Source organism: Leguminivora glycinivorella, chromosome 6 (assembly GCF_023078275.1).
Source record: "Leguminivora glycinivorella isolate SPB_JAAS2020 chromosome 6, LegGlyc_1.1, whole genome shotgun sequence".
In the NCBI taxonomy this organism is placed as follows: Eukaryota; Metazoa; Arthropoda; class Insecta; order Lepidoptera; family Tortricidae; genus Leguminivora; species Leguminivora glycinivorella.
This window is the reverse complement of record NC_062976.1, coordinates 12519629-12546828: the sequence shown is the minus strand read 5'-3', so window position 1 is coordinate 12546828 and position 27200 is coordinate 12519629. Positions and strand designations below refer to the sequence as shown.

Genomic DNA, 27200 nt, shown 5'->3' with positions numbered 1-27200 from the left:
ACATGAGTGTTTTAATGCCTAATTATGTATAGTCGCACACATAACTTTATCTACATCCATGTATGTATGGGCGCGGGTTTATCGTCCCATAGAAAATTTGAATTTCGCGCGTTTTTATACTCTCATAATTTGCTTGACCGTCTACCTACCCAAATTCATTCAGGCAGGTTAGGTACTGCACTTACATTTACATACTCACATGAAATTCGACACGCGTATTGAGAATCTGTTATAGACCGACATGTCGGAAAACTGTGCAATTCTGACAATAATAATTAAATAACCTTTTTTGCGTCGATAAATATATATAATTTAATGTATGATAGGAAACTTGAACTAACTTGCGATATTGTCACGTCTGCTTTTGTTGCATTTTTACTCTTTGGTTTCAACGAAACATGGCCGCCGCAACATGGCGCTTCGGCATGAGTTTATATTGATACATTTTTTAAAAAGAAAGCGTGTTTAAACAAAAATGCAGTAAACCTACGTATGAAAAGTCACTCCTTGGCTTTTGTTAGATTTTCCTGAGCAGTTTGTTCAGTACCTCACTACACATGACGGCATTATTTAGACGAAATATTTTTCATTGCGATACGTCAATCTACCACAGCCGTTCGGCACAGACTAAGCGCGTTTGTGCTGATCAGCTCTAAGTGTTGTTACACAAAATCAAGTTGAGGTGCCCTCTCTAGTTAACATAATTACTCAAAGACAGATATTTATGTTAATTATTTTTTTAGGCAAGTGAGTTGTTCTTTTAGGCAAGATGTAATTGAACGCGACTGTACTAACACGAGCTGATACCTACTCGTTAAATTTACGTTGTGAGTTGATTGCGCGCCTAATTTGGACGCTAATCATTTTCACAAAATCACAGATTAAATCCGGAGCGAGCATCGCCAGTGATAGAATGTGTCATTAATGATAACTATGAAACCATTTGCTGATTATGATCCGTTAATGTATGAAATGAATCGGAAATTAATCAGCGTAGAATATTCGATTTAGAATATTACGTGATAGTTAGAATGAGTTTCCGCGTAAGTTAATAAATCAATATTAATATCACTGCATAACAATTTTAAATGGTTAACTCGCAGTTAGCTACTTGGTTACGAATGTTACGATGCACGATAGTATAATATAAGTAGATATAGAACCTAATGTATTAGGAGCCTCGTCTGCCAACAAACCATACTCTGGTTTGGCAGAAGTTAAAGTTTAGTTTTAAGTTTTAGTTTTGAATAAACATTTATTTCATTATTTCATTTCATTTCATTATCAATTATAGTGCGAGATAGTTCAACATGCTTATATTACACCTTTTCAAACATATGCATAGGTATATTGAAAGTAAGTAGTAGGTAGGTAGTTGATAGGAAGAAAAGTAGGTAGTATGTTGACGTGGTTTGGTTAGAGGAGTACCTACCTGCGGAAAGAACTAATGCATGGTTATTTGGGATTAGGTGATAAGTTAAGCTATACAAAACAAAGTCAGCATTATTCTAGGGATAAGAACTTCATTTTAGTACTTATCCTGGAAATTTCTTAATGAAGATTCAGATTTAGAACCCTCATTCAATCGAGTTCATAAAATGTGGATATTTTTTCACCTTATTGCTACGAGTTAAAAAAATATTAGTTAAGGTGAAGAAATGTACCTGCAGATATTTATGAACTCGACTGTACTTAAAAATAAAAAAATGGAATTTTCCAATGTTTCAAATGTCGAACGTTGATTTTACGATAGTCTTTAGTGATATTGATTTTCTCTAAATGTCTATGCACGTGTGCAGGGCAAGAAGCGAGCTGCGCCAGCCCCCGACGTAACAGAACGAGGCTGCGTGCGGCCCGCGGCCTGCAGCGCCTGCAAGTCCCCGCAGTGGCTGTCCACGGGCACCACTTCAACAGCTAGCCACAGCTCTACTACCACAGGAAATTCTTCAAGTATGTGAAACTTTATCTAGCTATTGTTTATTTATTTAACCAACTTACATTTACAGATAATCCAGCGTGCGTAGCCGAATGCACAAACGCTTACGAAACGCTCACGATAATATCTCTTTCATAGCTATCTATCTCTGTCGCTCTTGCATTTGGCGCGGCAGAGCCAGACTACCTATCTGCGGCGTTTCGATTTCGTTTCGCGTCGCACAATTGCCATTCGGCTACGGGGCATGCAAGTTATTAGGGTTACTAACACTTAACTAACAATAAGCTTATAACTAAAATCAATTAATATTAATAGTTGAGGGAGTGGATATGGACTCGAGGTAGCGGGTTGCAGTGACTAGGAATTTTCGCTGGTCCTGCTGACTATCCAGAGCTCCACCGGCAACTCCTAACATTGATGTTGATACTGTTGATTAGCGTGCGGCGTGTTGTGCCTCCAAGTTACTGGCTACTCTTCCAGTAGGAAAGACTAATGTCTCTGCTGGTGTGTCTATTGAACCAATCTCCAAGGCCTCAGCCGCACTGTTTAATTTTTTTTGTGATTGTTCAAAAATAACTCGCAAACGGTGGCTCATGCCAGGGATATGTAACAAAAATGAAATAATTATTTGTGACTAAAGTGTAGAAGTACTTCCATGTCCGAGTAACGGTGAAATAATATTTGACAACTGCACTTACTAGGTCACGACTCCTAACTGCAGTAGTACGTAACTACGTACCTATGTACATACATTATATATATGTATAGCTTGCAGTCTTCATCTAAGTAGGTATTGGTATTAATAGTTCATATTTAGTACATACCTACTGGCAGGGCCGGATTAAGGGTAGAGCGAGTGGAGCGACCGCTCTAGGCGCCACATGGTAGGGGGGCGCCAAAATCGAGAATGTGGAAAAATCCATACAAAAAAATTATAAATTGCGTGGGCGCGCACATATCACAAAATGGCGAGAGGAGAAAGAATTCAACTACCTATTGAAAATGTAGATTTGTAATTTAGATTAAGTGGAAAATTGCACCACAATGCCAACATAATATACCAAAATTCATAAAGGCGCTATTGCTAGGGCGCCGTAAAAGGTGGAACCACTTTGTTGCACGGCCGAACGACAGAGTTACGTCGCTATTCAAATGCAAAAATATGAGTCTATCTGACGGTCCAAAGCGGAGTTCCTCATAAAGCCAAAGGCGCAAAACGTCTCAGATAGGCGCAATTTTGTACGAGTCACAGGAGATGATGAGCTAACTTTAAAGCACCAGGATCCCGAAGGGCACTTAGTGGCAAAATACCGAAATGGGCATCCCGACGGCGACGATCGAGTCCGCAGTAAGTGTCTTAATTATCTCTTAGTGTGAACTAATAAATTAACCTATAACTCTGATGGCGAAATATAAGGCCTAAACGTCGGGAACATAGGCGCCCTGTGAAGTCAAAATTCCAAAGACCGCAGCTCTGCAGGAGATCAAAGCTTTGAAGCTCGCTCCTTCCCCGCTAGCGGGTTGAGTCTTAATAAATTTCGTCAATAAGAAAAAATTTCGCGCTCGCTTCGCTCGCGCTTACTATTTATGTCAGTTATCTTTTAGGTATCTACTTAAGAAAAATTGCGCGCTAGCAGCGCTCGCGTTTTCATTTCAACTCTGCTTTCCCGACTTGGTCACTATAGTACTCCATTTTGTTTGTTATTTAATGTACATGATATCCACATTCAGCCCCACGCAATTATACTAGGGTGCGGCTGAGACTGTTCAACCCTTTGTCCCTTTCCTACTCTGTATGATGAAATCCATAAGTTTTGTATTGCGCTAATCTTCACATTATGCGCGATTTTTTTTCTACGTAGTAAAACTTCCTATCAAGGGCGCCCAAACTCAAACTCGCTCTACCCTGATCGAGTGCACGGGCCGGCACTGCCTACTGGTAGTGTGCGGACATATTTAATTCAGCCAAAATAATAAAAGACTCAACTCAATATACAAGTTATTACGTTGATGGAGAGACTGAATTGGAGCTACATATAGCTAGTTACTTAAATACGCGAGACAACAAAAAGTCAGGCTTGTCTAGGCAAAAATAAAAAGCATTAACTTAGCTAAGCCCATTAGGCTAAAGTGCTCAATTGTTCTGTAAGAATATAGAAGTAGATATACCTCACTACTCACAGCAAAGCTTCACATGTGTCCCAAAATGTCGTCAGCTTAAATCCATTTGAAAATTGCACAGATAGATAAATAGACCTTTCGGAATTAGATACCGCCTACTACAAGCTGACCGTTACACGATCAAGCACAAGGACAATAATTTTCAGTATTTTATCTTCACGTTTAAGCGAAATAAATGGAAACTGTTCTTGTCAATGTTGAGGAAAATTGCCTATTTTCAATTTTAGGATAAGGTGCATTAGGGTAATTTCGAAAATCGTCTAATTTCGAAAGTCGTATAAAACCACCGTTATTTCCATCATATCAAGATTCCCCTTTCGAAATTACCCGAGCATTTCTGAGATTCGAAATTGCCCCAAAGATATTGGTTTAAATTATGTGAATTGCACACTGTTATTCGAGGCACAATGTCAATAACATAAATGTTCACATCAAAATTTAAAGAAAACTCAATAGGTAATTATGTAGTAACAAAATTTTATTTCTACCAGCTCCCTACAGAGCCATGTTGGCGAAGCTCTTCGAGGATCACTTCTTCTTGCAAATCAATTATTTTATTTATCAAAACACATACAGGTAGACCGCTTTCGTCGATAACTTACAATAAAGGTGCCTTTTTGTTACCTCCGCAAAGAGTGTAAAGACAATTTTCAGAGAAGTCAAGTTACTGTCAATAATGGCACGATTGCGGTATTGGCACGACTCGGGCCGCCCTCTAGCAAACAGTCACGGTGAGCAATTTTCTAACGGGACGTGTATAGCACTTCAGCCGCCGCTCATGCGAATGTCTTTTAATCAATAGACCTCCCGCTTGTTTTTGCCCTTTCTGTGGGCTTTCACGATTGCCATCGTTACGTAATAGTTGTACGTACACTACCGTCAAAAAGTTTAAGACCAAACACAATGTTCAGTGTCATTGTTATAAAGTTATAAACCCTTCTAAAAATCATCAAACTAAATTTGTAATCAATAGAAAACAACGTAATCTTATTATATTGATCGGCAACCCATTTGTTCTGCAAGAAGACAACGATCCCAAACACTCAGCAAAGATCTGTAGAAGCTACACAGTCAATAAAGAACGCCAAGGTGTGTTAAAAAATATGATTTGGCCACCGCAATCCCCAGACCTTAACCCGATCGAACTTTTATGGGATGAACTCGACCGTAGAGTCCGAAGACAATGTCTGACATCTGCAACAGCTCTATGGGAGATACTGCAATACGAGTGGAAATCCATTAGCCAAGAAACGCTACACAAACTTATAGCAAGAATGCCAAGAATCTGCTCGGAAGTGAAAAAGCGTCGAGGAGGATTTTTCGATGAGAAAAATGTTTAGCTTTTATTTCTTATTATGATCCCTTTTTAAAAATTGTTATACGCTTTATTTTGTCGGTTGTAGGTACTGAAAAGTAATATTCTCATAGGAACTTCATGAAATGTTGATTATTTGCATATATCGTGTTTGGTCTTAAACTTTTTGACGGTAGTGTATGTACCTCTAAATACTTGTGGCTCATGAAGAAAAAGTTATATCTTTAGTTAATAGTTGAAGGAAAAATTCCTGATGCGACAGAATGACGTATAAAAGTATCTAGGAAATTTGGTCATTTATATTTGTGCTTATAAGTCATAAAATTCATATAACATAGAACATAGTTGCCTATAGATAAGATTGAAGGTTGAACGTTAGGTACATGTTCTTGGTTTAAACTAACACGATTTTGACGCATAATTTGAAAAGGGCCTTTTTGTTAAGCCTTATGTTCATTTTATTACCATGTAAAGGTCAAGTCTCATTATCTTTAATAAACGTAGGTACCTAAACTACAAAATACATATGGAGGACAAAAAAGCTACCCAAAAAAAGTAAACACAACTCCTATTCTATCAACTCAAATGGGTGCACTACTGCGCGTGATAATCCTACAAAGGGAGGTCACATTGTAGTTCCACTTCCAGTATACCAGTGGCCTGTCACTCAATTACTTATAGTTCAGTTTGTTACAAAGGCTTCAGTATTTCTATATTAAACATACTCTCAGCTATAGTGCGACATAATCGAGACAAGCACCTGCCAACTCGCACCTCAAAGCCACTTTATTACGCGGCAAAGCCCTACAGAGTTCATGCGTTATGAAATGCTTTTTATTCCCGTGATACCACAGACATATAAGGTAAGATGGGGGAAGATTGAAAGGTTTTTATTGAGAGACAGATATTAAATAAATAAAATAAATATTGGGGGACACCTTACACAGATCAACCTAACCCCAAACTAAGCAAAGCTTGTACTATGGGTGTTAGGCGACGATAGACTTAGGTACTTATATAGATAAATACATACATATTACATATATACATAGAAAACATCGATGACTCAGGAACAAATATCTGTGCTCATCACACAAATTAATGCCCTTACCGGGATTCGAACCCGGGACCGCGGCTTAGCAGGCAGGGTCACTACGCGCTAGGCCAGACCGTCGTCGAATTAATTTTAATTTAATACATATCAAATTAAAGGATATGGGCCAAATTGTCCAAATTGAGTTTTTCAAATGTTGTAATCCTTTATCGAGAGATTGACTATTGTTAGTCATTCTCTACATATATACTCTATTCTCTTTGCCTAACGTAGCCTTAATGCACCTTTGCATGCTATTGAGTATGTTCTACAACTGCGAAGCACAGTACATTATTCATTATAGATCATGCTATATTTAAATATGCCCTCTTCTATAGAACATGTTTGATAGAAAATGTTTATTTGAATTTCCTTCGAAATCCATTCCTATCGCTAAAGAACTTGACATATTTAAAGGATTAAGAAGAAATTAATTAGGTACTAGCACGCGATATACTCTGATAACCACTCTATAGTGATAACTCCATATAAATATTGGTTCATAAACAAGTAAGTATATAAATTTTCATTAAAAAAAAACAGTTGAGGCGTCTCTTTCAAAATAATTCTGTGCACGATACATAAACCCAGCCATTCCACAATAAACAAGTGAACGTCATAAAATAGCTTCTACGAAATAAAATGCTGAAACGATATAAAATGGTTTTTGCGCCATACTTTTTATTGCAAAAATTGGATCTCTAAATTTCGATCGCACAAAGCGTTGCGCGTTGCGGGCTAACGTTAGAACTCGATTAAGTACGTTACTGGTATTCGATTTCCATAATTCTCGCATCATTGTCACAGTCGTTATTGCGTGGTAGTATACTTACACAATTTATTATGTAAATCAGGTGTTGCTTTACGCTTTTAGCAGCCAAGTATTGATATTATACCATTATTGGTCTTGTAACAAGAGATGGTCCTTATAGTGCTTAGACTTTTTGAGGATTTTAACGCACCTAAGTATTTTAAATGAAATCAAAGAATCCTCTTCTTTTTTTACCCTCGCCTTATCTCATTTCAGTTCGGATCGGCTCCCTTGATTAATTCATTTTAGAGCATTCTGTCTAGGGCATCTAGGTCAAGTTTGATCTAATTGCGCTTTAGGCAAGTATCGGTGTCGCTGTTCACTTTTGTCTGAGTCTGCTTTGTTCTCTTGTTGCAGTTTTAATATCGAACACTGTTCTTGTAATCTTGCGGACTTCTCATTGCAAAAGAAAAACCTATTGGATCGAGTTCTAAAAGCTTAACCGTCCTTAAGCTAGCTTCCAAGTTACATTAAACCCTAGTATCAATAGCCTTTTAGAGAACGCCGAATGAGCCATAAGAAAAACAAAATGCACGATAATCAGCGTCAGGCTCTTATGCAGTCAGCAAGCATCGAAGGCACAATCCAGAATGGAGCCACTAAAAGGATAAATGTGCAATGTAGTGTGCGGTTATACGGCGGGGAACAAGCCGCTAATTCTCCGTACAATTTCCACACACGTCCGCCTCGCCGTCGCACCGCACTCGCTCGGCGCTTGCGTTTGACAGCAAGATTATCGGAGGCTTCCCCACGACCGATTACTATGACCCCAATCGGGTTTTATTTTGTACTTAAGTCAGTTGTTAAGATAAACGTCGATCACAATTGAGCTTTTTTCAGAGATGGGGACACAGGCTATATTGATTTTGGCATTCTGTACTCCAATTGTAGTTTGTTATTTTCATGCATAGGTATGAAACTACAAATTTGAAAGTCACACGAAAAATATGATTGGTTGTACCTATGGCCAACGCGATAAATTCAGTTTATTCTTATAATACAAAAACTTGTATAGATACCAACTCATTCATTTTACGCGTAATAACTATCCAAATATAGGTCTCTATACTGTAACTTATGTACCTAGACCTACTACCTATGTGATATGCTAATGTAGATATACTTTCCATAACATAAGTATTTCTAGTGTATGTGTAGTTTGAAGTACTTTGAGCCTAATAGAAATTTACGATTCCACATGCTCAAACTAAAAAAGCTAACACGCTCGCTTGTTAATGGCTTACTAAGTTAACTGCTACAAAATGGCACAATGTCAGAAACCGCGTTCATGTCTACGGGTATTTGCATGTGTAACCACTAACCTTGTTTGTTGGCTGTCGCCGCGTACGTACCGAGTCACTCCAAACTTCATACAGTCCATTCTAAACAACCAAATTTACATACATATAGTAGGTACACAATAGTCGCCACGGTTTTGCTTATTTAATTTTCATGATTATACATATAACTTGCCGATTTTCATTAGGTACTCGTCGGGGAAAATGAATGGTTTTTCTGCACGAGGCAACAAATTATATTACTTTATTTAAATTTAAACTTGCCATGTGTCGTCACTCGACGTCGAAAATTAATGAACATTTTGGATGAGGCAAAGAATTTCTTCTACTTAAAATTCCTTTTTACCTACACACCACACTACATACCACCTAATTATGACTGCATTAATATGGATGCGGTTTGCTGAACATAAAATATGCTAAAATTGCTTATCTTATCTACCATAAAGGTATAATTTAAAGCAGCTCTAAATGACATTAAATGGAATAATTTTCTAGATCAACATAATTGTATAAACACCAATTACAATATTTTCCATCAACAATTAATCACACTTCTAAATAATACTATTCCTCAAAAATGCGTTAAAAATAATAAAAGAATGAGTAAGCCTTGGCTAACAAAGGGCATTAAAAAGTCGTGTCTCCATAAGAGATTATTAAGAATGATGGTGAACAAAAATAATAATGCAGTTCTTATGGAACATTATAAGAGATATTCAAAGATTTTACAAAAGTGCATAAAAAAATCTAAAAAACTCAGTTACATTGAGGACATGAATAAATCAAATAATAAAACCAAAGCTATGTGGCAAGTAATAAAAAAGATAACCGGAAAAGATACGTGTAAACAACAGAAAAATATAGAACTAAATGTCCAAAACACTATAATTGACAATCCCCAAACAATTGCTAACACATTTAACGATTATTTTATCTCTGTGGGGCATAACACTGATGCAAATCAGCCCCGCGGCCGCTCTTGCCCGTCTCCAAATGTCAAATCAATGTTTCTTCAGCCTGTGACTCAACAAGAAGTACTTAAAGTCATAGAGAACCTCCCAAACAAATACACCTGCGGCTTTGATGAGATACCTCCAGTTCTAATAAAGGCATGTAAAGACGAGCTAACACCACCGCTTACATTACTAATTAACCAGTCCTTCCATGAATGTAATTTTCCAGATAAATTAAAAATAGCAGCTATAAAACCAATTCTGAAAAAAGGTGGAAAACGAAGCAATCTGGCCGACTACAGACCGATTGCTCTCCTACCCACAATTTCAAAACTATTCGAAAGATGCATGGCTGACAGAATATATAACTTTTTAGAAAAGTTTAACCTATTAGAAGAAAACCAATTCGCTTTTCGTAAAAATAAATCAACCACACTAGCCGTTTATACATTTATTCAAGGAATACTGGAACACCTCAAAAGTAAAAGCTATGCGATCGGTCTCTTTTTAGACATGTCCAAGGCCTACGATAGGGTTTCTCATCCTATATTGCTCAAAAAATTATATGAAATTGGGATACGTGGGAATGCTTATAACTGGTTAAAATCATATCTTTACAATAGAAAACAGTACGTACAAATAGACCATCACCATAAAGATTCAAACAAATTAATAAAACTGCAATCTAAGTGGCACACTATTAACAACTCTATCCCGCAAGGCAGCGTTTTAGGATGCTTGCTGTTCCTTATATATATCAACGATCTCCCTAAAATAACCGAACATAAATGTATCATATTTGCTGACGATATCACCCTTCTGTTTAAACATGACAACTCAAACAACTATACCCATATTAAAGAAACATTCTCAAATGTCACTGGCTGGTTACAAGATCACAACCTAATAATAAATACTACTAAGACAAGACTTATGCAATTCAGGCCCTATCAGAAAAAACCTACCGATTTAGCCCCGTTATTAAAAGATTTAAATATAAAAGAAGACACTGAAAACACCTTATTAGGGATAAATATTGACACTCATATCGACTGGAAAAAACACATTTCAAAAATAAAATCTAAGCTGTCCACCCTTTTATACGCTTTGAGCATTCTAAAGTCAAACACACATACAGAGTGCGCTCTGTCCGCATACCATTCTTACGCACAAGCCTGGTTACGTTATGGTATCATTCTATGGGGCCATGGCAGTGATGCCCACGATCTCCTTGTAGCCCAAAAAAAATGTGTCCGCATCCTAACCAATAAAAAACAAACTGACAGCTGCAAAAAACTTTTCACTAACCTTAAAATTTTAACTCTCCCATCTCTCTACATCTTCGAAATTTCAAACTTTGTCAGAAAGAACATACATTTATTTGAATTTTGTAAAAGTGCACGTCGTAATGATAAGCTCTCTCCCCCGGAACCAATTTTAGATATCTATAAAAACGGCCCATATTTCAGAGCGATACTTATAATAAACTGCCAAATAATATTAGAAATATAAAAAACCTTAACTCATTCTCATCAAAATTAAAAACACTTTTAATATCAAAGGCATATTATTCCGTCCAAGAGTATATGGAGGACAAATGTTTATAACTAGATATACTTAAGATACTACTAATAACTATTATTTTCCTAACCTATGTGCTCTCTTGAGTATACCTAAATATTAGTAAGTATTCCTACTTACTGAATACAAAAATAGGCTAGGACAAAATAATTCGCTAATATGTAAACACTACTTTTAAGTATTTGTTTTGTTTTACGATAACTAGATATAAGACTGCTTTGCAATGCCCTCTCAGGGCGCCATGTCGCTCTATTTTAATGAAATGTAACAACTCTACGTGTACCATGGTTCGCAATAAAGATATTCTATTCTATTCTATTCTATAATAACATAGAGATGACTGGTTGGCGAAGATGACTGAACAACAAGCTTTTTATGAATTTTTAGTAGGATTAGCAGAAAGCAGTACTAATGGTTTGTCGTCACAGTCTCATTTTTCGAACTTCAAACAAGTGAGGTGAACTTTTTGCTGACCACCAGGTTTTTTATGGGGGTAGCAATTTACCCGACCAAATTACATAAGTAAGTAATTTTTGGTGTGCTGTTAGGATTGTCAGAATGTTTAAGCGCATTGCAGTAGGTACTTGTCAATGTTTACTAAGTGCATCTTACTTAACCAGGGTTCTCCGTGTGGCACCGGCGCTGGTGTTGCGTAGCGATCCTCGTGCTGGTGGCGGGCACGGCTTGTGTAGCGGGCCCGCTGGCGCTCCGCGCGCCGCCCGGGGCGCCGCTGCACGAGCGCCTCCGGCTGGCGGAGCGCCTTCTCCACGAGTCCCCTCTCATCGACGGACACAACGACCTGCCATGGAATATAAGAAAGTTTCTTCATAACAGAATCAAAGATTTCAGGTTAGTTTATTTAACTGCGAATGTACATATAAAGTTGTCGTTGACATATTGGACCGTACTCGTATCTACCTACTACCTACTGCAATATAGATTTCAGAGGAATTTAATTTCATCACTTGAGGCGATTCAATTATTTTCATGTTTTATGCTTATTTTCGACGAAGAAGCAACAATTATTGCGTAGAAAATGAGACCAAAGTTACGTAAACTATCTATTTATACCATAACACCATAAGATGTACCGTACCATCAGTGTGTTAATAGGTAATACCTACTAAAAAGTCCCGATGATAATCTTATTTTTATTTCAGTACATAAGAAGTACATGCTTAGGCTACTAGACTCGTATCGAATTTAGCACATCAAGTTATGTTTTCTGTAGTATTTAGAATAAATAGAATAGAATAGAATATTTTTATTCGAAAGCACACAGATAATAAACAATTTTACACTGACATAAAATAGTAATAAAGTGCCACGAAAGAAACTTAAGAAATCAATATTTATAGCTTGCGGGCATTAAAAGTGCGTGATGACTGCGTATTTTTAATTAAACATGTGTGTATGTTTTTTTTTAATTATGGACTCCGAAAACGGTGTTGGCCAATGGAGTGACGTCACATAATTCAGATCAACTATGGAAATTAGAGGTAGTAATCTGATCTCCATAGAAGCAACCTCTATTGTATTAAAATTCATAGTCGTTGACGCGTGTGACAATGTGAAATATTTTTTCTAAATATACTAACGTCATGTCATAGATATTCTATAGATTCATATGGCTGGTGTTGTTTTTGCCTGATCAAGTAAAAGTAAACTTTAAATATTTTTTTTGCGGGTTTTTAAGTCGTAATAAAATATGGTACTATTTTTTTTCGTTTAATTAGACAGTAATTAATGATATAAGACATACTTTGAAAAAGAGTCAAGTAGCCTATTGTAGAATACATATTAATTAAAAATCGATTTTTGAATTTCGAATGCACGAATTCGCCGTTCGAATGTCTGTGGAAAACGACGGAATGCTATCTTTGAAAAATGACAGCTAGTAATTTTAAAACTAGTGGTATTGACCACTCGTTTTCGATTCTGTTAGTAGAATTTAAATCGCTAGTAGTGGAGATATTATTGAACGAATTTCACGAAATCAAATGGCCGAGATTCAAAATCGGCCCCTAGATGTCCTGAAATCACGTCAGCCATCCATAATGTTAAAAACAGCCGGAAGAATATGATATATGAAAATGTCCTCGATGATAATAATTTCCTTCAAAATTAATTGAAAAAAAAAATATAACGATGTTATTTTAATTTGCTTCCAAATTTTTCCTGAAGACGCCTAATCAAAGTTAGCTTAACATTACTTTACCAAAGCCGGCATGTTGAATTAGACGTTAAATTAGGCAACCGCTTACCCGTTTGAAGGATTATTGCCCCAATTACAAACCTTAATGGCAGCGCAGTAATCTATTAATCTTACACGAGCTAACCCCGATAGACAGATGAGAACTAAGGAAAATTGCAATTTACTATTTTTGTTCTTTTCGTCGGTGTTATCTCCTTCGCTCCTCTTCCCAAGAATTAAGGTATTTCATTTCCAGGAGATGAAATTGTTTGCAAAGCGTCGAATACGTTAGTACCTGGAGATAATTATTGAAGATAATTATTTCTTATCCATTTATCAATAATTCTTTGTACCTGCCGAGAATTGTTGATGAATGCTTTTGGAAATATAAGTTTTACTTATTGATCAAATGCAGTCTGATTTGATTCATGCACTAATTTTGTGGGGAGCAAGAGAGTTGCCAGTAAAGTGAGCGCTTTAATGAACATTTGTGAGCGAGCGTACATCTAATAGGTGTGAACATGTGAATGTTACATACCTACATAATTATATCCTCTCTACACATAATAACGTATACGTAATGTAATTATTTGCTGTATCTTTCTTTATTAGACGAACAATTTCCATCCGATCCAATATATTACAAATTATAAGATTAGATATAAATAATTCGTGTAAGCTTACGAGTCGAAATGCACGAGACATAAATACATACGTAACTTTGATCTCATTGTGTACGCAGTAATTGTTGCCTCTTGGGCGAGAATACGAATAAAACATGAAAGGAATTGAATCACCGTTACACTTATTATATGTATATACGTTATATTTAAAAACAACATTTTCATTCGCAGAGTCTGTTGGGAAAGAGAAGAGTCGTGGAATGTATGGGCCCTATACATTCTGTGACTATTCTTTTTCACAACAGACTCTAAATGCCTACATTTGCCTTTAAAACGGAAATCAATACACATAAATTTGTTTCAGGTTCGATGAGGATCTGCGAACGATATCGCCGTGGGCCACCAGTTCATGGAGCCACACCGATTTGCCGCGATTAAAACAAGGGAGGGTGGCCGGACAGGTAAGGAAAATTTATAGTCATAAAGGTCCATTCTCGAATGAAAATATGACGTAGGTATACGTACGTATCTCTGTGCGCTTTGCGTACAGATTATCGCATTATATTTCTTATGATGTAATGGTGTTTCGTGACAGAATTCCGATTTCAAATGGGTTACATAATTATGTACTAATTGATACAAAATAATTGCAGATCACTTAGCAGAAACATTTTTTTTTTTTCAATGTGTTAAAAATGGTATCAATTACCTATTTGATACCTTTGATGGTGCATCACGAATACGGCATTAACTTTATATTGAAAAAAAAATCAAACGTTCCATAACATTTGAACAACATTTTTCTCGAAAATTGAATTCTCGAAAAATCTATGTAGGTAACAAATTAAAGACCACGACCCATTGCTGCCGTGTCAGTGACTGACACTAGTAGCTGCAATCAATACTGTCGTAAAATTATTTTTCAGTACAGATGGTGTTTTTTTACGCACTAGTGCGAGAAGTGGTTCATTATATGCCAGGTCGAATCGAAACTTCAGACGGCCATCTGTACTGAAAAACGTCGTACAATACACGTTCAAAAACTCGTGTCGAGTATAATGATTACAGTGATCGGTTTTTTGGATTCACCCTCGCGGGATATCAAGTAGAAAAGTTAATATTGATACGACGAAATTATCTCTAAGGAACTTTTTACTCTTACATGGCAACCAGTTGAGACAAAAACTTCTATTCTTTTCCTAATCTCTACACTCTATTAAGCAAAATATATTAGAACCTCCACAAAGTATTACCTTACATCTATCATGATATTTATACAAACCGAACATTAAATTTAAATTGTTTTTCTAAATTTTATTGTAAGAATATCAAAGCTAAAGAGTTCACATTTTTAAATTGTTGGAGAGATTTATAGTGGTTATGAAATCGCATGTTAGTAAGGCCTATTACGTTATGTACTATTTTTAGTTTAAGTTTATAATGTTAATGTTGTTGCTTTATATTTTTGGTTGAGCAATAAAACCATTTGGCATTGTGGACATTGTACATATTTTTTTGCCTTTTCTAACAACATTAAGCCCGGATTCCCGGGGCATATCCATACTAACATAATGATTGAGGTCGTTCACCCCATGTCGAATCCAAAAAACCGATCACTGATAATGACAAAGAAGAAAACAAATTGTAAAAATGATTTAACTTTGAGTTATGAGAATGTCTTATTCTCATTCAGCGCCACGTGGTCTCGTGCGTGATATTTAATCAAGATTGTGTCCCGCAGTTCTGGGCCGCGTACGTGCCGTGCGACGCGCAACACCGCGACGCGGTGCAGCTGACGTTCGAGCAAATTGATCTCATACAGCGGCTCACGGACAAATACCATCCGCAGCTCACTCTCTGCACCTCCGCCGACGGTAAACTGTTTATTAAATATTTCCCTTGTCTATTGTATTATGGCCGTTGCCGTTGGCTAGTGGTGGGCAATTTTGTACGCTATTACAGCTATTATTACTAGCATTAATTATTAAAGTTTACAGCTGCGCAATAAATTTTGAATGTTCATAATTAACAAGGGTTATGTACGATTGTACGTAACATAGCAGATTATATATTTATTGTACATAATATACTATAGGTATTTTCTATTAAAGTCTTTTTTGTATTTTTAGTTTTGCGTGTAAAAAATGTGATTAAATAAATAAATAAATATACATAAAAATGGTATTTTCTTTAAAAATTAGGAACTGACTGAGGGCATCTACTAGTCCGGTCCGGTGCTGCTACTCCAAACTGTTACAAACTGAACTTAGGAAATGTTGTTAAAAGCTTTTTAGAGACCAACCTAAGTTAGGGCACCTGAAAAGTTACAAAAACAGCAGGTTTTTTTACGTAAGTAATTTTATCTTTTGATTGAATGACCACAAATTATATAAAAATCGAACATTGGAATGAGCTTGATCAAATTAATATGTAACTGAATGAATTGAATTATTATGATTGTCGTAATGATGAATTAGTATTGATTTTCCGTAATTTAATTTCATTGTAATGATTTTCTGTAATTTAATTGCATTATAATTTGTAACGTGTCCGGGCATTTTCAGAATTTGGGTCCCCTCAATTATTTAGCATAAGTTGTTAACAAAAATTTACTCACTGTCAGTTTTGTGACAATAATTAAGCATGAAATTTCAATAAAAATATTGTTTTTGTGTTACTTACATAAACATTAAGCGATAATCTACATTCAGAATGTGAAAAAAATATAATTTTTAGACAGATTTTATGCTTAATTTGTCGTCACAAAACTGACAGCGAGTTAATTTTTGTTAACAACCGCTAATTGGAAGGACCCAAATTCAGAAAATGCCCGTCCATATACTCGTAGTAAGTAATTAAGTATGTAATATGACTACAAGAGTAAACAATACATAACTGTTAACGGGACCTTTCTAGTGCTTTAACATACAACTTACGTTGTTTAACATATGTTGATCTCAAAAAGCTTAATCCTAAATAGAAAAATTCAATTTCAAAAAAAAAATTGACGATTGTGATCAATATCAATAATTGTTAATTAATAAATTATTTTTCACCTCACTAGCTCGGAAAGGACTTTTTATTCTTTAAAAACAGATAGCAAAATCGCATTTTATCCACAAGAGTGCAAAGAATATTTGAAATCCGAAGGTGTCATTAGTTACTTTTTAAAATATAATTTCTTGTAAAGGCAAGTCCCAGACAGGACAATTTTCTCCCTGTGCTTAAATTGTCTTAACAAATCATGTGATGTCAACGTAAAAATAATTTCATACCATAACAATAATTGTATCCGACTAAAAACATAAAATTCAAACAATTTTATAACATTATTTTACCATAAGACACTTGAAATCGTACAAGAAATTGTATTTTTGACTCTTCCATTGTACTTATTCAGAACGCACCTTAAGTAACATTGCAATCTCAAAACGCGTGAAACGGAACGCACCCAAATAGATTTTTCTTCTTGATTCTTAATTTGAAACTTTTGTGATGTCGGTCGGTGCTTCGTGGAAATTGTAATAAACGCAAATTGACTTATTTCTGTGCAATTATGTTCCAGTTGTTTTTATTGCGTGTTTCCTCGCTTTAGTGAGGTGAAAAGTTAAGTGTTACACACGGGATGCAAAGTTATTTTAACTCGTGTGTATTGCAACACTCTACGCTCAGGATTCTATTTTTGAACTACTCGCTTCGCTCATGATTCTATTTTCGAACCATAGAATCCATTCGCTCGCTCGTAGTTCAACCCTAGAATCCATTCGCTAGTTCGTGTTGCAATTCCACACTCGGTTAAAATACAACTTTGCTCCCTTGTACAACAAATAACTATAAGTACCTATATCCTAAAACGATATTGGCATCGCAGCACGGGATCCTGTTGGTCTCCCGTTTTAAGTCTACCCTTTAGGAATAAGGTCAGTGCGGACAAGACCGGCATACTTTAATTGAAATAAAGTTTGAGTGGATAAAACTAGACAATTAAAGTAGTCTGGAGTAATCCGCATGTTCCTACGGGCTAGCAAATATTATATTTTACAAAGCTTTTATACTACTTTGATGAATTAAAGTAAATTTGTGTGATAAAATCCAAGGGATCCCCAATATTTATTTTTTATTTGTAGTTATATTCTGTAATGACAGTGAGTAGGTAATGTGATAGATATTAAAACCAAATAACGTTGATATTTTCAACATATCAGCATTTTCCTATTTATAAGGCAAGATCGTCATATGTCCCGTCCCGTAGATGAGGTTGATAACCTTCTTTTTTCAGGTCCAGACAAAAACAGAGCCGAAACTTACAATTAAAATTAACCTACAACACCCGTTTACACTCGACTTATTTCCCATAAAGCCTAAAAAAGGTGCCTTACTCTTATATCCTCGCCGGTATATACTCGCTGGTCTTTCAGACTAGGCACAATTCCGAAGTTACATATTTCAGAACATAAAACAATAAACTGAACACGTTTTAAGATCATTAATAGTACTAGACAGGAAGAACAATTATTAAATTACTACGTTACATACATAATGCACAAATATTCTGACTGTTTCTATTTTATTTTTATTTTTTGCGTAACCATTTTTGCGTAACCATGTTGAACTCGATGGTCCTCGAGATCGAAAATATTAATATTATCAAAGAACACGAATCAAGTTTACTTTTTTTAACTAGATTGTTCGTCCTCAGTTTTCTAGGATATCTATTGAAGACCAATGGATTAAGGATGAAAAACTGGTATACCTTCGGAGATGTAAGAAGTGGTAGATATATAAATACAAAAGTTATATTCAGTAGACGGTCTTTCCGGGTAGACGGTCTTCCCGACACTGACCTTACGTTGCCTTTATGAAATGAAGAATATTTTCAGTACTAAGTACATTAAAAGTTGGTTGTTGTTGAAACGTGTGCTCGATTAAAAGTAATTATGCAGACCCGCGGCCGGGGACAAGGCACTGTCGACACACTTATTTTTTAGATTAACGTTTCACAAAAGACGGATTGTTATAACGGCGCAGCTGTACAATCAGATTTGTATTTTGTAGGTAATCTACTCTTTGCATCCGAGCTATTTGCATGAAAAACTCGTTGCCTTGGCTGTGAGATATAAAAAAAAACCCTAAATGGTTTTAATTAATTTCCATCGGCGAGTTTCTTTTTGCCCCATTGTTTAGGTATTTAAATTAGTTTATTTAAATTTGCACTCCTTAAGGATAATGTACTTATATAAGGTCCTAATTTATTAGTTGCAGATATTTTAACACATGATACTTTACATTAAAATAATTAACTTTAAATATAAATTAAGAAATCTTTTCATGTAACTTTTTTGATTTCATTTTCCTAACAAAAAATTAATTATAATTTCGTCTAAAAAAATCATCATGTGCATTATCACATGTCACAATAACACTGTGTCATGTCAACAATTGTTTGTTGTAAATGTCGTAAAGGTTCGGTGGGAAAACTGCACCTGTCATTGAAGTGGCCAGTTACAGTTAAGTGGTACGTAAAAGAGGTACTAGAATCTGTTCAATGAGTTTTCATTTAATAATCACATAAACAGGGTATTTTTACGTAGCAAATTTGTTTTTCCGTTTTCTCCAAAAAAACATCGTAAAAGCTATAATGTTTCACGGTTTAATATACTCCAGAGACCGAGTACTATCAGCTGTAAAAATATCTGCATCTAATAAATTAGGACCTTATATAAAAATCCTACAATTTTAAAAGTAATTAAAATGTAAGTGGGTAGAAATACAATTTAAGCCGACCCATCCGTAGCAAAAATTGCTAGCGTGCCACCCTGAAATCCGTAGCACCACTTTTCCGTCATTTTACTATTATCATCTGTAAACCGGTGAAGCACACGTGACTAAATGAGCATGAGCCTAAAATGAGTTTCAGGGTTTTCCAAAGTATTTTTTCATAAGTGGTGGATGACAGGCATTGTTACTTAAAGACAGTCGACGCTAAAAAGTTAAGACATTTAACAGTACCCATTCCCTTGAAAAATTATGCTCATTACTTATTGAATACAAGCGTAGACATTATTCTTACCCGAGGAAGTAAATATTTAATAAAGCAATGTACTTAATTATTTTGTTTGTTGATATACGGGGTTTTTAACTTTTTATTTAAACACCTTCAATAATTTACAGGGTGAAAATATAAGCCATACCGAGCAACCTTTGACAGGAAATCGCAAAAAACGAATTTACTCTTCCATGTATCAGACAGCTAAAATCTACGAAACAGACATTTTGTTCTTGGTGAGTGGAGTAAACGTTATTCAGTATTTTAAAATACATATTTTATCCTTTAATTATTTTGCAGCGAACAAAGTCCTGTATTTAATTCGTTGCGCTTACGTACTTACGTTTAATATTAAACCTTTATTAATAAACTGTCAGTTCCACGAACACATTGTTAATTTTTCCTGTAAAATTATAATAGGTAGGGTAAACATGGTTAATTCGTTTGGCCAAGGCTTAGATAATTGCATAATTATATAAAGTGTATACTTTTGATACGACCACGTATTCCACAAATGGTTAGGTCACTTAGGCCCCTTAGTAATACACTGAAGTATCTAAAGTACATAATTTATTAAAATAAATACTAAGTATAATTTTCTCCGCAATACAAACTATTTTAATAAGCACGCAATGTATCATCAACATCATCATCAATTCTTTGTTTTAAACGGTTTTATTTTACTTCACTTATCTGTTCTTCATCAAAATGCCCCAATTAATGACTCTATGCAATACATTCATTTAAGTATTTATTTTTATTACATTGATTCGGTCAAACTGTGTTTTTTTGAAAAAAAAAATCCAAATAAAAACAAATGCGGTTTGATACCTTAGGGTAAGGTGCTTTGCGCACACTAGCGTCCCTTCCCCTCCACCTGACGCAACCCCCCCTTTTACCCTAATATATGTCCCAAAATTCAGTTTTTTTTTATTTTTGGGGAAAGTATACATTTTAGAAAAAAGTTGTCAATGAAAGAAATAATACTCATAAAATTCCCAATAAGAAAGTTCATATAATATTTTTTATATCATGCACTATTTTCATGTTATCTATATGTATAAATGGCAAAGTCCTGAGTGACCGACTGACTTAAATCAAGGTAAAGCCCAAAGCGCTGGTGCTCGAGAATCCAAATTTTGCACATAGGTTACTTATAAGGTCTAGGAACCCGCTAAGGAAGGAATGTTCAAAATTCATCCCCTAAGGGGGTGAAAATGGGTGTCCAAAGTTCGTATGAGGATCTACCTTTATTTTGAGAATATGAGCTTGAAACTTCGTATAAAGACTATTAAGGTAAAATTAAAATGGAAAGAAGCTAATTTCAGCGTTTTTGGATGTTTATCCTTTAAAAGAGTTAAAATGAGGTTGGCTGAAGTTTGTATGGGGAATAAGTTTTATTTCAAGCTACAGGCCTGAAATTTGGTAAAAAGGTACTTCAGAAGGGCAAAAACTAGTTGCTTGATAAACTTTGACAAAATTCCGAAATTAAACCACTAATAAACATATTACTATTTCATTAAGTACTGAGTCATATCGAACTTCAACAAGCTAATGCACGAATATGGTAAGTGCTACAAAAAAATGCATATAACCTTTTTTGTTTAAAATTTAATAAGAATTAATTCTTTCATAGGCACTTTTTTCCTAACTCTGTAATACTTTCTCAAAAATGAAGAAAAACCGTAAAAAGGAACCTATTTCGTGCTAAAAGGGGGTGTTGCGTCAGGGGGACGGTAGGGGACGATAGTGTGCACAAAGGACCTTTTAAAATTTTGCTGCATTTTTTTTTTAAATTTTCCATACATTTGAACACAACTTGACCGAATCAACATAGGTACATGGAAAACCAACAGCTGAAGTTATCAATACAATCAAAATAGAATCACTTATTTACTCGTATAAAACACTTGCAAATAGATGAAGCTGAGTCAAATGAGCGTTTCAATTTGCGTTCAATTTGTAGAGCCATATTGAATAAGAGCGTGTCACATATTTTTGCGCTTTTCTAATAAGAGTGGCATTGGCATCTTATTGTATGTATTTTAACGCTTCTTCACAGCACAATGAAGCCTCAACACTTACACCATTATTTACCGAACAAAATGGCGAGTGTAATCATGTGTGATCGCAGATATAGTATCGGCGCACGCGAACCACCGCATGTGCTCCCTGGTGGGGGTGGAGGGGGGGCACGCCATCGGCGGCTCGCTCGGCGTGCTCAGGACGCTGTACCAGGTGGGGGTGCGCTACCTCACGCTGACCTCCACCTGCGACACCCCGTGGGCCGAGTGCGCCTCTGCCGACCGGATCGAGCCTTCGCCACGCGGAGGACTTACGCCTTTTGGAAAAGTTAGTATCTTTATTGTTATGACTATGACGTGCTTACGAAGTACTTTAGGGTGAATCTACGTAAAAGTAACGTGAGTCAGGACTTCATTGAGTGTTTATTTGAACTACAGCTGCAAATTTAAGGAGGCGTCGTGACTAAAAGAACATGCCATAAAATCGTGACTCATGTTACTCTTGCCGCGGATTGACCCTTTACCTGAAACACGGTGTTCGCGCGGTACCCGATACGTCTTCACAATTTATTCCATATTAAGTCTAAAGACTAAAACGTCCTATAACGTTTTTTATCGCCACCTAACTAGTATACATCGTATTTTTAACGATGAAGTCTCCTTTGAAGCCTAAATATGTTATTTCTTTGTCTTTGATACGTCAAAAAGCTCGTAAGCTCGCAATAACCTCGTAAGTCCTAGGTCATTTTTTTCGATTTTGAATTTGGAACTTTCTTTTATTTTTAATTTGTACTTGTACAAGTACGCGGGGACTTAGGAGGATAACTAGGTTTTACAACAAAAGTAAAAATTCACTAAGAGTGACAGACCAACACCAAACATCGTTCCACGTTTTATAAACTGAAAAATATAACATAATTTAACAACATTTTAGAGTTCGCGCGGGAACATGTAGAAGAATCATATAATATTGGATCTCATATATTTTACGGCTTACGACACTTATTTTTCCGCCCAGACCCATTTTTTTTCCTTCTTTTGGCCTCTGGAATAGGTAAATGGTTAAAGATTTTTAGGATAATAATCACAGAGAATTAGATAAGAATCTAACACCGTGTAAATATAATTTATTACGAATTATTACGTATAGGGTGCATTGGGGTACTTTCGAAAGTCGTCTAATTTCGAAAGTTACATAAAAATGACTAAGTATTTCCATAATATCAAAATTCCCCTTTCGAAATTACCCGAGCATTTCTGTGCTTCGAAATTGCCCCAATGCATCCTATACAATATAAGCTACATTAATGTCACCTTGTCATCTAAGTATTAAAAACTCTACGATTCGGAAATTAATTTAATTACGTTACGGCTGAAAGTAAATTAGATGAGTCTTGATGTTATTTGGTGTTATTTTGCCTCTGTAGCCCGATTTCCAGCTTATCTGTCTGTAGTCCTCATCTTTCTTTAAGAAGTTGTAATCTCTTTTATTGCAAATTCCTGGAGGAAGCTCGTTAGGACTGGATTTATTGTCCGATCCCTTTTATTTAGGACATTTTATGCCGTTTCAAAGTTCAGAACAACAAATAGAGTTCAATTTCATTGTAGGTACTTTCTTTTTGTTAACAGGTTGTAGTGGTATATAATGTAGTTAATAAACTCTTTGATTAAATCACAACCTCAGATAATAAATACACACTCAAAAGTTAGGTTGTAAGTTGTAAGCGAAATGTGATATTAAGAATTATGACCTAACTAGCTTTTGCCCGCGACTCCGCTCGCGTTAAATTCGAAATTTTTTAATGTGCGTTGACGTGATATCATGATATCAAAATAAAGAATTTTTTAAGAAAAAAAAAACCGCCGCCTTTGGGTGTTCTGGTGAATGGTACTAGCGAATGTTGGATTATGTAGAAATGTGTAGGTAATTTTTAAAACTGCTTTTAATATAAATCTTTGATTATTTGATGGAAACACAAAGATTAATATACCGTTAAGGTTTGAGGAGTTTCCTCGATTCCTCATGAATCCGATATCCGATTACATATAAGAAATCGAGCTTGACAGAATTTGACTTGAAAACTCAATATGTAAGCATAACAAAGAGAACAAATCTCCTAACAAATAAATGTCAGTATTCTGGACTTAAATGCATGCTGTTCCTATAAAAATACGAAAGTCATTATAAGCGTGCCGTTCAGATTTGAGGAGTTCCGTTCTGATCTTCATCAGCAGTTCCACTGCACCAAATGTCACTGTTCTGGACGTAAGTGCATGCTGTTCTTATAAAAATACCAAAGTCACTATAAGTGTGCCGTTCAGATTTGAGGAGTTCCGTTCTGACCATCATCAGCAGTTCCACTGCACCGAATGTCACTGTTTCGTACGTAAATGCATGCTGTTCTTATAAAAACACAAAAATCACCATATGTATGCCTTTCAGATTTGAGGAGTTCCCTCGATTTCTCAAGGATCCCATCATCAGTACTGGGTTCTGATAGAAAAATGGGACCAATCTGTATGCATATACATTCGATAAAAAAAAAATTCATAATCGGTCCAGTAACGACGGAGATATCGTGGAACAAACGTAAAAAATAAAAATAAAATACAGACGAATTGAGAACCAACCACCTTCCTTGAGATTTGGGTGCGGCGGTTAAAAAATGAAAACACGCAAAACTATTTGGGGAAAATATGATTTTCGCCATTTCCAGGCTGCGAAACAGAGCCATCTAGTTTTGAGCTTAAAATTCCCATACATTTCAGGCGTATGGTTTGTCTGTCCCGGTATTATATCTTATACTTTTAAACGAGCAATTCTTGTATATTTATTTATTTATTTATTTATTTATATATATATTTATTTACACTGACGATCTCGGAAACCGCTCTAACGATTTCGCAGAAATTTGTTATGTGGGGGTTTTTGGGGGTGAAAAATCGGTCTAACTTATCCTTAGGTCCCGGAAAACGCGAATTTTCGAGTTTTCATGCGTTTTTCTTCGCGCGCCATCTCGTGTGCAGTAGTTGTACTGTTAAGACAGAATTCTTTCGGTCGATGTAAGTACTATTTATTGCAAACACTAGATGGCGACACAGGTCAAGGCTAAAACGAATAGAAAATACACTATTTGAGTTTTTGTGGCGAAATGCGCGCCATCTCGTGTGGAGTAGTTGTGTTATTAAGGCTGAGAATTCTTTCGCTCGATGTAAGTACTTATTCATTTTTGAACTAGATGGCGACACATGTCAAGGATACGAAACAGAACCGAGCGAAGCTCGGTTGCCCAGATATTTGTCGTTGGTATTAGTATAGTATTAGTATGGATTCTGCGGCCCGATTTTTAAGTCTCACGCGGTCGAATTCAGAAAATTGACGCTGAAAATAATAGGCAAGTCACCGTTTTCAACCGGTATTTTAGTGAGTGAGATTCAAAAATCGGCCCGTTATATTCATTGTTCAGTCTTGGTGCGCACTGAATTTTGAACAGTTTCATGTGTTTTGCCGACCTACACAATGGAATCCCGTAACTTTTCACGCCGTCACTTTTCTTTTTGTACTCGTAATTCACTCAAGTATCAATATTTATGAATCTATACGAAAAATAGTCCCATACTCGAAGGTACTAAAAACGAAACCGTAAAGATTGAGATGTTGAGTAGAGTGAGTGTGCCATAATCATAAACATCCTGCCGCACCGCAATATTTCGCTTTGTATCAACTCCAGCTGCTTGCGAAGCAGGCTCTTTGTTTCCTTGCAACGATACTTTTCGAAATATTTTCTTTTGTTGAAGCAACTCTCGGCGCGTAACGCAGGCTCGTGAGCATCACTTACGAACTTTTCAAATAACAAAATAACAAGTCGTAAAAACATACGGCCCGTTAGGTTAGAAGCAGACATTATCATCTTTAACGACTGAATAAAAAATAGATACTCGTACAGCTTATACGATTACCTCTTTTGATAACCCAAAAAGCTGTTTAAATCGGTGTAAGTGATGCATAAAAGCCCATTTGACGGATACTCAAGGTTAAAGGAGTTTTTTTGCTGTTAACGATATTATTTGTGTCTGTATTCATGCCCATTAGTATAATAATACCGAATCATAACCAACGTAGCTTAAATGCTTTCACATGTAAAAGATTTTTGATGCAATAAATACGTTCATTAAATATAAAAGATCTAAGTGAAAGAGGGGAGGATTTTTTATTTGTAAATATATAGGTATTCATTTGTGTAGTTTTAAGTTGTACATATATTTAAAACGTTTAGTATAAGTTCTATTTCTATACAGGATGATTCATGAGTCGTGAGCAGGAGTGAACAGGGTACTGGGGAGGGTCACGCTGAGCAACTTTCATAATGGGGCAACACTGAATTGTGATTATTTTTCTTAACTATGACTTAATTGATAGCTAATTATCAATTACGTTCTAATTATGACTTAATTGATGATTAACTATCAATTAAGTCATAGTTAAGAAAAAAAAATATCACAATTTAGTGTTGCCCCATTATGAAAGTTGCTCAGTGTGACCCTCCCCAGTACCCTGTTCACTCCTGCTCACGACTCATGAATCACCCTGTATATAAGTCATTACAGTCACCCTGTATGTACGCCATGAAGGGATAGGCAGAGCACATGAAACTATTCGTTTCAGTGCCACTCTTGGCAAATAAGGGGTTGAAAGAAAACGAAACTGTGACATTGCAGTGACAGGTTGCCAGCCTCTCGCCTACGCCACAATTTAACCCATCCAAATCCATACTAATATTATAATTATTATAAATGTGTCTGTTTGTTTGTCCGTCTTTCACGGCAAAACGGAGCGACAGATTGACGTGATTTTTTTAAGTGGAGATAGTTGTAGGGATGGAGAGTGACATAGGCTACTTTTTATCTCTTGCTAACCCTCCACTTCCCTAAAATGGGGAGTGAAAGTTTGTATGGAGCATCCGCAGTTTTCGAATTTAATGCGAGCGAAGCCGCGGGCAAAAGCTAGTTTAAAAATAAGCCGTTCACAACTGCTGTGTTGACGACGGGCTATGCTGGAAGAGACCCATTGTCTAACCGATTTCAGTAAGCAAGCGTTTTTCCAAGCGTGCAGTAATGAAAGAATGAATACGAATAGTAATA

General features: G+C 35.9%; 1 protein-coding gene across 1 annotated transcript in view; it reads left to right on the top strand.

Moving 5' to 3' along the window:
- Positions 1-27200, top strand: part of LOC125227006 (dipeptidase 1-like) — a 32919-nt gene that overhangs the window by 2574 nt on the left and 3145 nt on the right. The window contains exons 2-6 of the mRNA XM_048131196.1: positions 1800-1950; positions 11792-12020; positions 14353-14449; positions 15730-15862; positions 22169-22386. Coding sequence (XP_047987153.1) covers positions 1800-1950; positions 11792-12020; positions 14353-14449; positions 15730-15862; positions 22169-22386 — 828 coding nt within the window. The remainder of the gene's footprint in view (positions 1-1799; positions 1951-11791; positions 12021-14352; positions 14450-15729; positions 15863-22168; positions 22387-27200) is intronic.